This window comes from Microcaecilia unicolor, chromosome 2 (assembly GCF_901765095.1).
Source record: "Microcaecilia unicolor chromosome 2, aMicUni1.1, whole genome shotgun sequence".
NCBI lineage: Eukaryota > Metazoa > Chordata > Amphibia > Gymnophiona > Siphonopidae > Microcaecilia > Microcaecilia unicolor.
In genome coordinates this window covers 188780563-188799181 of record NC_044032.1, presented here as the reverse complement: position 1 = coordinate 188799181, position 18619 = coordinate 188780563, and the positions used below count along the sequence as shown (strand labels likewise).

General features: G+C 41.2%; 1 protein-coding gene across 3 annotated transcripts in view; it reads right to left on the bottom strand.

The window, feature by feature from the left end:
• The window catches only part of MEGF10 (multiple EGF like domains 10), a 252707-nt gene that overhangs the window by 112997 nt on the left and 121091 nt on the right, over window positions 1-18619 (bottom strand). For all 3 annotated transcript variants that reach the window (XM_030193579.1, XM_030193577.1, XM_030193578.1), the window contains one exon: window positions 6587-6799. In XM_030193579.1, the coding sequence (XP_030049439.1) occupies window positions 6587-6799 (213 nt within the window). The remainder of the gene's footprint in view (window positions 1-6586; window positions 6800-18619) is intronic.

The window sequence follows — 18619 nt, the reverse complement described above, 5'->3', positions numbered from 1 at the left end:
ATGAAAGAGAAAGAGAACATTCAGTGAGCAGAGGCTTCTGGGAAACAAGAGTTCCTCCATGCACTATGCAGCCTGGTATCACAATATCCCCTAATGGAAGAACAGGTTTATGCAAGGGAATAAAAGCTGTACTTTCCAAAGACAAGTTTGGATATGGTAATGTCACTTTGTTTCACAAGTCTTTCTTGGTAATTGCTTTGGATATATTTTCTTTTCTGCTCTTGATTGTGGAAATCATCCAAAAGGCAAACTGCTGCAAGACTCAACCTGGGCAAATCGCGCATGGTTCCCGCGCAGCCTCTACGTCTCAATCTACACTGGCTCCCAGTAAGAGAGCGAATCACTTTCAAGCTCTGCACCTTTACGCATAAAATAATTTACGTTCTAGCTCCGGAATACATGATTCCTTTAATAGACCTCCCACCTAGAAATGCCATCAACACAGCCCACACCTATCTCCAACTTCATTATCCGTCTTGCCGGGGTGTCAAATACAAGCTTCTTTTTGCCTCTACTTTTCACTACTCCAGCCCGAAGACTTGAAATGCTTTACCTCTGAACCTAAAATCTCAATCTGACCATCACCTTTTCAAGAAGATGTTGAAAACGTTCCTTTTTGAAAAAACTTACTCTATTAGTAATTCTGCTGTTTAGTCACCCTAATTGTTGTTAGTGTTCTCTCCTTATTCTGCTGTAAAATTCATGTGTTGTACCTCTCTACTTTTGTAATTCATGTAAGCCACATTGTGCCTGCATTTGTGGGGAAATGTGGGGTATAAATGAACCATAAATAAATAATAATAAATAACTCAGACAGTCAAGCATTATGAAAGAGAACACTCATTACACAAGTTCTAATGCAGCAGGACCTCAGAAAATTATCCCTCCATACGTCAATGGGGAAATTTCTGGATTCCCTGTCGCTGAAGTGACCTTTATGTGTTGTGCTATACTGGAGGATGGTTTTGTAGGGAACTATATAAGGTCCAGTAATTAAGGAACTAGAGAGGAGTGAATGAGGGTCCTTTGCTAGGACAGAGCAAGGACTGTCTTGGAGCCACAGGCTCCAGGTGTTGGGTACATGCAAGGAGTGGACATTTTTTCCATTTCCGACTAGGATTTATACTGGGAGAGGAGTGGAAGATGGTGAAGAACTGAAGAGTTCTAGGCCTAAGGGAGGGTATGATCAAATAAACCCAGTTAAATTTTGAGCATCCTTCAGGAGGTACATCCCACCCCTGGGAAGTCCAATTTTGTTTGTGAGGGATTGGAGTTCCTGGTTTATTCCAAGTATTCAGACAGGCCCAAAATGGCCGCGAGCCAATTTTCATTTTGCCGCACTGAAAAATGGACCTGCGCGCATCCAATACATGCACCTACAACAGCGCAGACCATTTTTTGGTGCACCTTAGTAAAAGGACCCCACAGTTTGGGTTTGACCCCCCTCCCCCAAATTGAACCCCTGTCTGCCACTTTGGCTGGCAGGGGTCCCCATGACCTGCCAGACGAAGCCCTACTCTATGCAAAGTTAAGAAGGTCTGGCAGTTAGCGGAGCTTTCCTGGGCTGCTGACGCGCCGGCCACGCCCCTCCACACATGCTCATTTTTTGTGAAACTGAGCATGTGCGAGAGAGCCCCCCCCCCCCCAAAACACACACACATGCTCGGTTTTCACACATGCACAGGGGTGGGCCTCTCTCGCACAGTTATGTGTCCCCTTTTTATTATATCATGACCGTTGTGTGACCCCATGAATATGCATGTATACACTTTGATTGTTTTTGGGGGCCCCTTATTTTTATTTTTACTTGTTTGAGGTTCACCATGTCTTTATTCTGAAGAATGTACAATTGGATGAATGGATATGAATGGGGTATTCAGCTCCAACGATCTGGGAGCGTGTTCCTTGATGGAGCCAATAGTAGGGTATTGCGGGGTTTCCCTTAGTATCGTCTTAAATGCTGGGATTCGTCCTATGACGTTACTGTAGAGAATATAGGCTGAAACAATCCTATGCGCACGCCCCTTGTTTTGGGGAATCTTGGTTTAGAGCCTATAGTAGGCTATTGCTGAGTTTCCCGAAGTACTACCTTAAATGTCGGGTCCCGCCCCATTACGTCACTGTAGGAAGTATATTTTTAAACACCCTTATGCGCACGCTCCCACTTTTGGCGGTTTTCAGTACTGGAGGCGTCTTTCTGAATATAGACGAGCTGTTCAAACAACGGGTAGGCAATGTTTCTTTTCATTAATCATATCGTTCGGGGATGAGGCTCGTTTTATTAAGTTTAAAACCCCCCTTCTTTATATTATGGGCTGCACTGAGATTTTGCTACAAAGATCCTTTGGTTTTGAAAGACGAATTTACGGGAGTCAGTTACATGATTTTTGCGCATGTTCTTTGCGGTTACATGTATTAAATGGCCTCGAGGGGAGGCAAAGCAGTCCCTATTGGGGTTTAATATAAAGAATATTGTTCAATCGGCAGCTGCATATAAGCATTTGTAATTTGAAGGCTTTCAGGGCTCTGGTAATGACTCTCTTTCACTTTTCTGTTTGTTCTTTCAATATAGAGATGCTGAATATGGCCTCATCATAATGAATTTTAGCTAATATACTGTTTATGAAGTAAAGGTTTTTTTTTTACGAAATAGGGGGCGTCATCTTCATTGCTTGAAGTATTTATTGCTTATTATGTGGCTACCGTTAGATGATTGATTATGAACACCCTATTCTTGCTCTCTCACATTAGGAGTTCTACCCCGATTGTTTCACTTACCTCTTGCGCCATAGTTTGCAAGTTGACCGATAGGAGTTTATTGGTAAGACATGGTTATTCAACATTTGTGATTTTATAGTGTTTAGTATGCTCTGGTAATGCTTTATTTAGAAATACGTGATATGGTATGACTGTATGTGTGAATTTACATGTATGTATATGTAAGGGTTTATTTAAGAAAATATACATATATATATGTGTGTGTGGATATGTGTGCTTACAGATGTATGTATTGGTGGGCATATATAGGTATCATCTCGAAATATATGTTTTTTTAAATGTTTTTAAAAAGTTTTTTAATATATATACATTTATATCTGTGCGTGGTGTATATGTAGTGTAGTGAATATATGTGTATATATATATATGGTTTTAAGTTGTGATAATTATGTGCATATGACTGAAATTATGGTTTACTGATATTGTTTAATTAATCTATGGTTTTAATTTATTTTTATGTATCTTCATGTCAGACCCCTGATGCAGGCGGTTATACGCCGAAACATGGCCCGTGTCGGGTCTTTGTGATATTAAAGGACTACATTTTTCTCAATCCTGAAGGCCCAGTGTTTGCTTTTTTTTGTTTGCCCGGTTTTCACACATGCACAGGGGGTGGGCCTCTCTCGCACATGCTCAATTTCACAAAAAATGAGCAGATGTAGGGTGGAGTGGCCAGCGTGTCAGCAGCCCAGGAAAAACACGACTCACTGCTAGGATTGAGATGGAGGAGGGCTTCTGTTGGTGGGGCTTGGAGACTCTCGCTAGCTCAGGTATGTGAGGTCACAAGGGGGCAAAGAGTTGCAGGGGATGTGGCAATATTTTGGGCTCTGGACCCCCCCCCCCCCCCTGAAAAAAAAATCCAAGGTCTGGCTACACGCCTCAGGAGAAGTGATGGATCTTTGGGAACATCCCATCGCTAGGAGGACAGGAGAGTGAAGTTGCTTCTAGTTCTACAATCCAACATGGTGAGAAGGATAGGAGCTCAGGAGTGATGAAACTGGAAGTACAAGACCTGCATGATAGGAGATGGGACCCCAAGCCCTGGGAAAATCCTTCCTGCTACTCTAGAAAGGATGAGCATGTAGTAAATGAGAGGGGAAGCAGCGTGCTAGAACAAAGGAGAAAGGAATTAACTGGGTATGTGGAAATACTGAACTGAAATAATGGGAGTAGTAAAGTGGAAAAGAAGTGTAATTTCAGGGTATTTTCTAATGCCCTACACTTTAAGGAGGTAATATTATAAGGGGACACCTAGTTAAAGTGCCTTTTAAGGTGCCTATATGAGGGTTATTGTAGGTACCTACTTGTCTTCATAAAATAGTAGCAAAAGTGGCATAATGCATGCCTCCATTGCAGGCACGGATACTTACAGCTGCTCTAGAGCTGCTGTAACTGTCTGCACCAATACATTTCAAGTATACACATAAATTATAGTATTTTATAATCTACACATGTACAAGTATGTCCTGTCCAAACTCTACCCTGTGCATGCCCATTGTCAAAATACGCAGCATCATGTCAAAAGTACGTACTTTTGTGCTGGTTAGTATTTTATAGGAGGTCATACATGTGTACATGGCTACATCTCTGTGCAAACGATTAAAACACAACCAAAGCGGGTGTGTATTTTAACACTTAAAGTACGTGCCTCCTTAGAAACATACCTTCCACAAGTTGAACTGCACTGAGCATATTGTAAAAGGGGGCGAAAAGAGCCTACCAGAAATCCTGTACAGTTGAAAGGCACCTACTGAGAAGTAGAGAACATGCAAAACCCATCTCGAGAAGGAGAAAAGAGATAGAGATGTTAAGGAGAATATCAGAAGTAGCTCACAAAAAGGAGATCGAGGGCAGCAAATGTTGCGAGCCTGTTTAAAACTGTTTGCTGTTACTTTATTTTTGGGCCCTTTTACTAAAGCTTAGCGCATACTAACGGAATTAGCACGTACTAAATGCTAAGAAATCCAATTTGGAGGGAATTCAATATTTATTTTTTTTAATTTTATTTAATATATATTTAATATACATGTATTTACATAATAATATATATATATATATATATATATATATATATATATATATATATATATATATATATATATTTAATATATAAATTTGCTACAACCAGGGGCATAGCTATGTGGGGCCACTGGGGCCTGGGCCCCCGTTTATTTGGCCCTGGACCCCTCTACCAACGATCCTCTCGACCCCCCTCTCGCTGCCAACCCGCCGTCACCATCTGCTACCTTTGCTGGCGGGGGACCCCAACTCCCGCCAGCCAAGGTTCTCTTCTTCCTTCGTTCTGTTTCTGAGTCTGACGTCCTGCACATACAACGTGCAAGACGTCAGACTCACAGAAACAGAACAAAGCCCTGCAGATTGCAAGGCTTCATTCTGTTTCTGTGAGTCTGACGTCCTGCATCTACAACGTGCAGGACGTCAGACTCAGAAACAGAACGAAGGAAGAAGAGGACCTCGGCTGGCGGGGGTTGGGGTCCGCCGCCAGCAAAGGTAGGTGACGGCGGGGGAGGGTCAAAGTTGTTGTTGGTGGTGGTAGCGCCGCCGGGGGGGGGGGGTCAGCAATGGCGGGGGTGGCGGTGGCGCCGTGGGGGGGTCTAAAATGTGCCCCCCTCACCTCGGGCTCTGGACTCCCCTCCCGCCGAAGTCTGGCTACGCCCCTGGCTACAACAAAATTGAGTGCTAAATGCTATTCTATAATGACAGCCTGCCTTTTAGAGAATAGTGTTCGGCATGGATCCAACAACTAACTTTTGGGCATCATACTTACGCCTGCTAAAAGCAAGTGTAAATGCCAGCCCCCGACTTAGGCAGACTTCAGGTAAAGTCTGTAAATCCATGCACAACTTTCTGGAACACCCCCCCCCTCCCTCCCAACACACCCCTGGCCATGCCTCCTTTTCAGATACATACAATTGAAGTTAGATGCAGCCATAACCCTGTAGTCAGGAACCCTCTACCGAGCCAATAGGGGTCACTATCGCACAATGACTATGAAACTCTCCCTCTTCCCCCCCCCCCCCCCCCCCAACATATGAACCAGATCTTTGTTTTCAGCTAATATGAAAGCTGCGCTTTTTAGCATTATTTCAACTGAGAAGCTCAGCACATAGCCTAAAACAATGGAAATCTTATGAACTGACAAGCTACAGGAGACATGAACAGACATCCACACAGCACTTTTCATATTTCCATTTCTTTACTTCACGGATAGTAGCCCCATACGTCGGCATATTTCACATAAGTACAAGTACAGTTCCCAAGATGGCAGCTGGTGTACAACACCCTACAACTTGCTGCCAGATTTGTTGCTGGTGTCATTCTGAAGGCCTCCGAGTAAAGCTGCAGCCCAAGATGGATTTGGCACAGGAAAAGGCTACCAGGAAATCTAACATTTCTCTTAGAAATTCTTTTAGGATGATGTGGCAAAAAAAATTAAAATCCAAGTCCTGCATGCATTGCCCTAAAAAAAAATCCATCTCAGAGAGTCAGTTTGATTACTGAGCTGTGCTTTTTTTTTTTTTTCAATGATAGCACAAACTACAGAAAATCATTGTTTTGAGACATGCTTTAAGAATTGCTGCAGTACATGAGAATAGAAAAAAAACATTATGGCAGACGAAATCAAGGTTCTCTGCTTTGCCCATCTTTTTCTACCATTTCATTTTGTTCTTCTAGTCTCAACAAATTCAAAACTTCAACATTAATGAAAGACCCTGCATGTCGTCAGGCTACAATTAATTACAAGTTGTATATCAGTCCCAGCTAGATTCAAGGATAGACAGCTTACCTATGGGTATAGTGTACATGACAGGGGCATTTTTTGTCACACTTTATGCCATAGATGCCATCAGGGCAAACCCTTGTTTCACAGTGCTCTCCAGTATAGCCCGGCTCACAGAGACACGCTCCACTGATGTGATAGCACTTTCCACCATTCAGACACTGGCAAGTCTCTGCACAATGAATACCATATGTACCAACTGGACACTCATCCTGGCACCTGAAAATAAAACCAAGCATAAGGAAGGGGTATTACATTCATTCAGTACATGCAAACAACATTCAGCAGACATCTGGCTTTTTTGTATATACAGATTTCTTAAATATAAGGAAGACCTATATTCAGCCAGTGCGGACACTGCATTAAGTTGTGCGCTGGATCTGGCTCTGTATTAACTGTATAAATTTTAAGAATTTATGGATGAGGGAATTATACATTTGCCACCCACCAGCAAACACATAACTTCCACAGAATATAGGCCTGTAAGTAACCAGAGTATAACAATAATTATTAGCGGTGAACTTCAGTAGAAGATGGAAAAGCAGGCATAATTGTGCCATGTTTCATCATCCTTTGAACTTCCTGGCTGTTGTGTCTCCAAACCTCCCAAATATTTTTCTTGGTTACTGTTATGTGAAAAATATAACTGTCAAGAACCAGGAACGGAGACAGCCAAGTAGAGAAGATCAAAAATGAAACAGGAGCAATGCAGTCAAGGTTGAAACCTTTATTGTCAAAACCAGTGACCCAACATAGCCATGTTTAAGCATATGTCTGTGTCAGGGGTCATAAATAATAAATCAAACATATAAAAGGCGAGTGTCGTACTCACTCGCAAATGCGCAGTAGAGACTTCCCTCTCTGCCCCGCCCCTGCATCAATATGTGATGAGGGGGCGGGACAGAGCGGGAAGTCTCTACTGCGCATGCCGCAGACATACTCACAACCGCTCTGCCCTCCCCCCCCAAGGTCACTGCTACCACTCCCCCTACCCGGAGTCGCCGCCACCGCCGCCGCCCCTCCACCTGGCCCGAGCACTGTCTTTCTTATTGAACTTACATCGCACCACGCAAAGCTGCCGTCGGGACACAGGCAGAAAAGGAAGCCCGTCCCGATGGCAGCTTTGCTGATGTGCCTGCTGCGTCTGCGTGGTGCGATGTAAGTTCAATAACAGACAGTGCTCGGGCCGGGGGGGCGGAACAGCGGCGACCTCAGGGGGGGGCCTCGGAACTCCCCCCATTCCAAAACTAGCCCGTTTACACGGGCTCAACGGCTAGTATACATATAAATAAATGCATGAAGATAGTGGGTCCAATATTCAAAATGATTTAAATGCCTGTCCAGGCTAACTGGGTATTTTTAGCAGCACTTAACTGGATAGTGGCACTGAAAATGCCCAGTTGCCGTGGCTATTTTGGGGGCGTTCTAAGGGTGGAGTTGGTATTTAGCCAGTTAATTGCTGCTTTTCAGCACTTAGGTCCCCTTATACCAAGCTGCGGCAAAAGGGGGCCTGTGCTGGTATTGGTGCATGTTTTTGACATGCGCCGAGGTCCCCTTTTCCCATAGTGGGTAAAAGGTAGGTCTTTCTTTTTTTTTTTTTTAAAGAAATGGCCATGCAGGGATCAAGGTGTGGTGAAGGGCAAACCATTACCACACCCTGATGAATCCCCCCCCCCCCCACCCCTTAACCAGCCATGTTTTCACCGGCTCCATATACCTGGAAAATCAATGTTGGAGCCTGGATATGGCCCAGTATTGAATTTCTGGGTAAAACATCGGTGGCAGTCAGCAAAATGCAGATAGCCACTGGCTAAATATCTGGCCCAAAAACTAAAAAAAATATAAACATAAAAACATACAAACTTATATATATGAATCTGTAAAAATTAAAATAAAATGAACATTTTTCTCCAGAAAAATCTAATGGGCCCTTTTACTAAGGCATGGTAAGCCTAACGCAGGCCTACTGTGCACTAAAAGGGCAGTACCGTGGGACACACTGAGGTGTACAATGGTAGTTTTCTGGGAGTAACGCAAGAGCCCTACCTCCTAAATAAGTGGCATTAAGGGCTCCTGTGGTAATGGTCATGCGCTAATGGGGAAATTAGCACATGGCCATTACAAAAAATATGGCACGGCTGATATTTTACCACCACACTAACAGTGGCCTCAGTGGGCAGAAAACCCACATGCTGACATTAGTGCTAGCCACGTTTTAGTACGGCTTGTTAAAAAGACCCCTAAATAATAAAAAAAACAGTATGAGAAAAAAATGACAAAGACATTACAGAGAATTGTTATCAAGGTAGGTTACAATGAGAAATATGACCAAAATATGGCTAAAACAGACTGCCAGCCTGGAGGTATTTATATACAAAGGTCTGTTTAGCAAACAACAATATTGTCACCTTGCCTGGAGAGATCATTAATAACATCTATAAAGACTTCAAAATTCTTTTACAAACAATTTGAGGTGTAATTTCCTATTGCAAAGAAACTTATCACTATAGCTTATTAAAACAAATGTTCAGTGATTCATATCACACTAAAAACATTTTAAATATTATTTTTATAAACTACCATGGTACACTTCTGGCAAAGGTAATTTGTAAATAAACCAAATGCTGCAAGATAAAGAGGGCTCTTCAGGAGTGATCATAATAATGTCTCAAAAAGAGTTCTACAGCAATGTGTCGATAAGCCATATAGGAAGAGATTCTATATATGGCGCCTAAAAGATCTGCGCTGACTAAGCATATTCTATAATCAGCTCCTAGATTTAGGCGCAGATTATAGAATGCACGTAGTTGATATTTCAGCGCCTGAATCTGCACGCATCCATTTACACCAACTAAAACATGGCGTAAATCCCAGCGCATAGATTTAGACGCACTGACCCATATTCTATAACTAGGCACCTAAATTTCAGAACGCCCATGAAATGCCCATTTCCCCACCCATAACCACTCCCCTTTTTGCCTGCATGCGTTAGAAGTTCAGCACACATCTTTACAGAATATGCTTAGTGAGTTGTGCGCCTAAATTCTAATCAGTGCCAATTAGTGCTCATTATTGCTTGTTAAGTGCTGTTATCAGCACTCATTAGCTTGTTAAGCCAATTAAGTTATGCACGGTGTTATAAAATCTGCGCCAATTTCGGCGCCTAAATCTAAGCGCAGTATATAGATTCTGGGGGATAATGTGTACAACTGTTTGTTTGTTTTAAATCAGGCTGCAAACATTCAAAGAAATCCCACACAGGGATACAAGGTACTAAAACATAATGTACAAATTTGACAAAACAAAATACACCGGTTGTATTTAAATTTCCATTAAACTGGATCAGCAATTGATAGTGGCAATATTATGATAACTGACATAAGGGTCCTTTTATAAAAGCGTGCTAACAGATTTAGTACACACTAACAAATAGTATGCGCTAAACTATAAGATGCCCATTATATTCCTATGAGCACCTTATCATTTAGCGCACCTTAATAAAGGGACCCAATAGACTGTGCAACCGGGAAATGTCTCTATCGAGAAAAAAAAAAGGTATACCGGTGTGCAAATAAAAATTGATAAAATGTTGCTAGTGAAAATAATGCCTAACAAGAAAGCCAGGCAAAAAAACCTTAAGGAAATTTCTCACTGAACACAAGTTGCTAAAGCACTGTTCGACACACTGGGTCAGGAAACATAATGGGAACACTGTACATGCTCTGTAAGGTTATATAAAGTTCCCATATTTATCCAGAAAACTTTTTTTAATGAAAAACAAATGATTGTAAACTTAAATCCAACCAATGTGTGGGTATATAAGCTAAAGACTTAGGGGCCCTTTTACTAAGCTGCATTAAGCGTACACTTCATGCAGCACAAATGGACTGCTGCAGACATGCTACAGCAGTGTTTCCCCAATCTGGTCTTGGAGTACCCCTTGCCAGTCAGGTGAAAGAGATTTGCATATATTGGAGGCCGTGTATGCAAATCAAGTTCATGCATATTCATTGTGGATATCCTGAAAACCTGACTGGCAAGAGGTACTCCAGGACTGGACTTGGGAAACACTGTGCTACAGCATCACATGGTAGTTTTGGAATGTGCATGTCAGGGGCGGAGAGTGGGCATTCCTGTGCTAACCAGTTAGTGCATCTACATCACCACATGCTAACTAGTTAACGCACAGATAACACAGGAGCCCTTACCGCCCACAAAATGGGTGGTGGTAAGTGCTCCTGCACTCATTTTTAAGAACAGCTGCATAGCCATTAATGGGAAAAAGAAAAACAGAAAACTGGAGTTATTACAGCCGTGGCAAAAATGGTCTTAGAATGCAGGAAAGACCTGTGTGAGGGCGCACTAAGGCCAATAGTTTCATAGGAAAATATGCCTTCAAAATCATCAACTTTTGTTCTTCAGATTGCAAAGTAACAAGCAAAGTAGCTCGCTTTGTGAAGATTCCAAAAATGAGGATAAATCCAAACTATCAGGGGATTTAATTATAGTAACAAGATGACGGCAGAAAAAGACCTGCACGGTTCATCCAGTCTGCCCAAAAAGACAACTCATATGTGCTACATTTTGTGTATACCCTACTTTGATTTGTACCTGTGCTCTTCAGGGCACAGACCGTATGAGTCTACCCAGCACTATCCCCGCCTCCCAACCACCAGCCCTGCCTCCCAACCACCGGCTCTGGCACAGACCGTATAAGTCTGCCCAGCACTATCCCTGCCTCCCACCACCGGCTCTGGCACAGACCGTATAAGTCTGCCCAGCACTATCCCCTCCTCCCGATCTCGACTAAGCTCCTGAGGATCCATTCCTTCTGCACAGGATTCCTTTATGCTTATCCTACGCATGTTTGAATTCCGTTACCGTTTTCATTTTCACCACCTCCCGTGGGAGGGCATTCCAAGCATCCACTATTCTCTCCGTGAAAAAATACTTCCTGACATTTTTCTTGAGTCTGCCCCCCTTCAATCTCATTTCATGTCCTCTTGTTCTACCGCCTTCGCATCTCCGGAAAAGGTTCGTTTGCGGATTAATTCCTTTCAAATATTTGAACATCTGTATCATATCACCCCTGTTTGTCCTTTCCTCCAGAGTATACATGTTTAGTTCAGCAAGTCCTCATACATCTTGTAACGCAAATCCCATACCATTCTCGTAGCTTTAATCACATCATTACCTCCTCCCTCTGTTTTAATCTCTTTAGCACCCCTAGGAATATAATATAAATTAGTCTCAACTATAGAATCATAATTGGGGTGCTGAAGAACATCTCTTAAATATGACTTAAACAACTCTCTCGGGGACAGATAATGTGTCACAGGAAAATTTAATTAACGCACTTTACATGCCCAGCAGAATTCTCAATAGCTTCCATCTGTATATGTATTAAAAGATTATCTTTAGTAACCGCTGGTCCGCTGCCATAGTAGTCTGAATGGATTTAATCTGAGAGACTGTCTTAGACACATGCTGTTCCACTGATTTAACTTTACTGTCATGTTCAGCAAGCTTTTGAGAGATTTCCTCAGAAAATTTGGATAGCTTAAGTTCTCATGCAAAACTTTTTCCATCCTGAAAACTGCAGCTCCATTATCTTTTAAAGAAACATCCTCTAGCTTGTCAAATGGAGAAGAAGCAGACAAAATATCAGAAAACTTTATAGGAACTAGCACTGTGTCCTTGGGCCCAACATCACAGGGATCGAAACTTGCCTCTGGGTAAGATCATACCACTCCGTGAGAAATTTGACTTCCACCTGTGGAAGATTGCTGCAACTCTCAAATAACTGCAGGTTGAGGAGGTGGATTTCGACCACCCAACGATAAGGAGACTGGGGAGGAGGGTAATTAAATCATTGTTCCAATAATAGAGGTACCTGTTATAACCTGAAGGTGTTGATACATTGGGCCTTTCACCCTCACAGGTGCTGGTTACACCACCTTAGTGCCCTTAGGTTTCCCCATGGATAACAAAAATCTCCCGCTCCTCTGTAGTCTCCGAAGGGACTCCGAAGGGGCGCAGCCTGCCCTTTTGGTCACACCCTTTCGAGTACACACCCACAGCCACGTGCCCGCGGCTGTGTTCTGTGGTACAGCGTGGATCTTATACAGCTCCCGCAGGGCCTCTGATGATGTCACAGGAGGAAACTCTGTCTACAGCTGTGCCTGACCACCACTGCACGATTCCGCCAACAAATCTCAGGTATTCTCCTGCAGAGGACTTTATTTTTTTTGTACCTGCAGTCTGATCTGACCCATTTTCAACTCAATGTGTTTTTTCCCCAGATTTTTTCCCATGCCAATCTGGTCTCATTATGTTAAGGTTTTGGAAGTTGTTTTGCTCCCAGACATTCTTGACCCCTTATATATAATTTATTTCCAACATTCTGTTGATTTGAAATACAATACAATACAATGGATTTATATTCCACAACTTTTCATAAAGGTTTAGTGCAGATTACAAAAAAATAAATAAAATATCTAGGGGAAAATTCAACCCTGTAGAAACAGAGGTATACAAATTGAAATAACAATCAGAATCAAACTTTCAAAAATTTACCAAACAAAAATGAATAAACAGTAAGATAGCATTAAAGAAGAAAGAGAAAAATAATATAATAATAATATCCAAAATTATTCACCCCAATCAAGTCGGTTTTATGCCTTAACAATTAATAACCGATAATGCCCGCCTTTTCCACCATGTTTTTATTCATGCTAAATCGGATCCAAACCCCATAGTTGCTCTATTAATAGATGCTGAAAAAGCATTTGATAAGAGTCAAATGATGGTATCTTTTTCACGTCTTACAATGGACTGGAATCCATGAAGATTTTATGAACAAAATAAAGATCCTATATAACTCTCCCTCGGCTCAAATCCTAGCTAAGACTTCCCTTTCTGAACCAGTTATACTCTAAAGAGGAACTCATCAAGGATGCCCACTTTCACCAATGCTTTTTAATATTGATTTACAGCCAGTTTTATTAGCCCTCCAGTCCTCATCTCTAATAACTGGAGTTAAAATAGGATCACAGGAGATTAAGGCTTCGGCAAATCCTGAACAATCTCTTGTTCACTTCTTCAACCTTGTAAAGACTTGCTCTGCTTTCTCAGGTTACAAAATTAATGTTCAGAAAACTGAAATTTTATCACTTAATATTTATGCTACTCCAAATATAGCAGTTCCTCTTGTGCTGGTTTGGTCGTCCAAAGGTCTAAAATACCTAGGTATACGACTAAATTCATCCCTTGAAGAAATGATAGAAATTAACATTAAACATTCTTGATGTAATACAATCTCTTCTCAAATATTGGTCTCTGCTTCACCTTTCTTGGTGGGATTGCTTACATAAGTGTTGCCATACTGTGACAGACCAAAGGTCCATCAAGCCTAGCACCCTGTTTCCAACAGTGGCCAATCCAGGTCACAAATACCTGGCAAGATCTCAAAAAAGTACAAAAAACATTTTATACTGCTTATCCCAGAAATCCACCATCAAGATGATGATTGCACCAAAAATTACTTTTATTCTAAGCATGATCCCTGTTTTATTAACAAAAAAACATTTATAAATAATTAGACAAACTTCTCAGTCAATTCCTATGGGCAGATAAGACTCCAAAAATAGTGCTTACTACACTCAAAAATTTGAAAGATAAAGCAGGAGTCTCTTTTCCTGACTTTTTTACATATCATAAGTCTGTTATTTTACATCAAGCATCCCAATGGCTACTGAGTGATACCGAATATATTCCATTATGGCTCCAAATTAAAAAGGAATTTTGGAAACCGTCTCAGTCTCCATATACCTCTTAGGTTATTAGATATTCTGAAGGGTAATATCATAATCTCTTCTTCCTTTACTTGTCTTTTACAGTTAGAAAAACTAATGGAAATTCCATATGATTTCAACATTCATTCAATGATCTAGAATAATTCAATTATTTTAATTAATAATAAACCGATACTTTGGAAACAATGGTTTAATACAAGAATCTGGTCCCTTAATCAAATTTTCATCGATACTAAATTGAAACCTTTCCCAATGCTACAAACACAATTGGATTATAACCAAATCAACAATTCCGTTGGATACAGTTACAACATTTTATGACTTCCAATCATTATCCAAGTTCGCTATGTACACTTCAACCCTTCCTACTTCAATTTACCATCTCAGTTCCCAAAAAAGTACATGTCACATCTCAACTTTATACATTTTTAATTAAATCAACCTTTAAAGAAAAGACAGATCTTCGTTCAGTATGGGAATCCAATCTACATTGTTCTCTCACTAATCATTAATGGAGTACTTTTTGGGCTAAAACAAGTAAGACCATTTCTTCATCAACCTTCCTCCAATCTCTGTTTTTCCTACATCATTGAATTTTATGGACTCCTCAAAAAATGATGGTTGCAGGTCTGTCGAAAGATGCTCTTCTCCATTTAATCTTTGAATGCCATTGTACCAATTTATTTTGGACCAAAGTTTGGCAAGTTATCTCATCCATATTGAACTTTACTGAAACTATGAATCCTAAAAAGCTTATCTTTGGTTCATTGACATTAGACCATTCTTTAGATGTTCACAAATCTATACTTTTTGACACATTGATAGCAATTACCCTTAAATATGTACTCTCCAATTGGAAGGATAATTCACAACTTAATATGCATTTTTGGTGTAATAATGTCTTACAAATTCATAGATATCATACAGCCAATACTGGTAATTTTCACATATGTAATCATAAAATTTGGTCACCTTTACAACAATTTTTGGAGTCAGAACCAACTAAATAGCCACCTGAGAATAACATCCAAATTATATATATATATATATATATATATATATATATATATATATATATATATATATATATTTACTTCTCCCTTTTTCTTTTAACTTACGATTCATATAACTTCTATTAAAGTACATTGTTAATTTCATCTGCATATTTGTTGAGATTATGTATTCAATTCAAACTTTTGAACTGCCATAACATTATTCAATTTTCCTCCAATTATATGTATTATTGTCCTACATTATCAATACATTTATAAGAACTGTCGATTTTTAAGAAATGTCTATTATCATATAGTTTCTCATATGGAATGGAAATTGGAAAACATCACTATCTTGTATTGTACTGAATGTTTGTTATCCTTAAAATTTTATAAACCATACTTTAATCGAAGAAAGAGAAAACCAGTTATTTGTGCACGAGACACTGAACTACTTAAAAGGGAAATCTTTCAAAAGCTAAGTCAGGACCTACATACATAAAGAAAGTTCTAGGGTAGGCTGGCTTAGGGGCTCTTCTACTAATGAGTGTTAAACATGTAACATGTGGTTAACATGTGGAAACACACCACCGCACAAATGCGTTAAGGGGTTTTGCAGTAGCTTGCCTGTCTCTTTACATTACTGAATATTTCAGAATTTTTCTGGCAGGGGATTTGGCATGGGTAGAACATGAGCATGGAAGCTTTGGCCAGCTAGTGCATTACACTTACTGCAAACTAACTGGCTAATGCAGATTTAACGTGGGATCACTTAATGCCTTCAGGTATCGCATGTTAATCTGAATGCAGTAAGAAATATTGGGAGTACTCCTTGATGCCGCATTGGTTTTGGGCTTGCCGCTCATTAAAGTTCGGTGTTATAAGCCCAAAACTTAACGCATTTTAGTAGAAGGGCCCATACATGCACTGAAGTGGATTTTCAAATGCTATAAATTAGGTATACAAATTCATCATAAACATAAATTTGGTTGGTTAAAGAAATGCTTTAGGGGCATGTTATGAATCTACACACTTGGAACCAGCACACTCTTAGCAGCACTTTATGCCATAATTTTGAAATGGGTGAAGTCATATATGCATATACACGAGGTAATCTCCTTAACCAAATTAATATCAATCTAGAGAATTAGGAGATTCACAATAATATGCATCAAAAGTCTGACTGAAAAACAGAGGAAAAGGCCTCGAGAAGCCCCCAGCGTGTATACAAGCTTCGGGGGCTGGGCTTCATCATCGGCCAAAAAAACATCTGTATATGTCTTACTAATTTCTTGTATTTTTATTTCTTTGCTTTTATCTTTCGTTTTCTACTAAATCACATTATACATTCAAATCAACTCCAGACATTACTTAACTTTATCAGATGTCTAGGCTTGCGGGTCCTTCTTACACTCAGACCACGACCAACGATGGCTGCCATTTCAAAGACCTGCCTCAGGGTTCAGTGGTCCGTGTATGATCTCCGCAATGCTTAGTGATTCGATCAGTCAGACTTTTGATGCATATTATTGTGAATCTCCTAATTCTCTAGATTGAAGTCATACATGTACATTTAGGGCTGGATTCAATAAATGGTGCCCAAAGTTAGGCATCGTTATGATCTGCGCTAAGTATCAATTCTATAAAAGTTGCTTAGTGCTAAATGACATTTATAGACATAGGCGGTCGGTGGCCCAACTGTTTGGGGAGGCTAAAGGGGGCGGGGATAAGGGTGGGGCCAGAGGTGGAGCTTAAATCCATAATTGTCTGATAACACACAGAAAAAATAAATAAAAATAAAAGTCACAATTAATACCTTTTATTAAATTTAGATATTAGCTATGCATCATATGTCAAAGAATAAAGTGGTTGCTCAAAGCATATACTAACCACAATCGCTCAACTGCAAAACACTATGCACAACTTTGTGCAAAAACACACTCAGAACCTTACTGTACCATAAATATTACACTGGGCAGAACCTAATACACCAATATACCACCCATAAGGAAAATGCAGACCGTCAATAATATGAAACAAGGGATCATAATATCACAATTCTCATGTAGAGCCACAAAACACCCTAATTCATGTTTAATGTGGGATAAAATGCCATAAATAAGTAAATAAACTTTTAATGTTGAGCACCTGATTCTCAAAGTGGACATATTCCAAACACTATAATGAAAATAAAATAATCTTTTCTACCTTTGTTGTCTGGTGACTTTGCTTTTCTGATCATGCTGGCCAAGTATCTGATTCTGCTGATATCTGTCCTCTTAACTCCGGTTCCAGGGCTTCCTTTCCATTTATTTCTTTACTTTCTGCCTTTCTTCTTCATTTCTTGCCTTACATCCGTAAGTAAAAGCTGGGTCCTCTGCAGACTTGACTGTCCAGTGGATCCAGCTTCTGCCTATTTTCTCCATCGATGTGCAGGTTTTCCCCCTTTTCCCTCATCTCATCTCCTTCCTCTGTCTTCCCTCCCCTCCATGCATGTCCAAAATTTCTCCCTTTCATTCATGTGCATCTCCTTCCTGTCTTTCCGTCTCGCCATCCATGTCCAGCAACCCTCTTCTCCCCTCTAGCCACCCATGTCCAGCAACCCTCCTCTCTCTTCCCTGCCCTCCCCTCCATCCACCCATGTCCAGCAACCCTCCTCTCCCCTCTAGCCACCCACCCATGTCCAGCAAATCTCCTCTCCCCTGACCTCCTCTCCACCCATGTCCAGCAACCCTCCTCTCTCCCCTGCCATCCCCTCTATCCACCCATTCCAGCAATCCTCCTCTCTCCTCTGCCATCCCCTCTATCCACCCATTCCAGCAACCCTCCTCTCTCCCCTGCCATCCCCTCTATCCACCCATTCCAGCAACCCTCCTCTCCCCTGCCCTCCATGCATATCCAGCAATTGAATTCCCTTCTGTCCCCTGCCCCCCCTCCATACATACCCAGCGCCAGCGCGATTCTCCTCTCCCCTTTCCCTCCCCTCGTTTACTATCTGCCCTGCGCCATCTTTAATTTACCTGCGTCCCAGCGTCGGCCCGCCACATCATTTCAAAGCCCGCCCTGCTGCCTGTCTCTATTCTTCCCTCCGTTCGCGATGTGATTCATTCGGCAGAGTCCCGCCTTCTGACATCATTTCCTCGAGGGCGGGACTCTGCCGAACGAACACGTCGCGAAGGGAGGGAAGAATAGAGACAGGCAGCAGGGTGACGCAGCGGGCTGATGCTGGGATG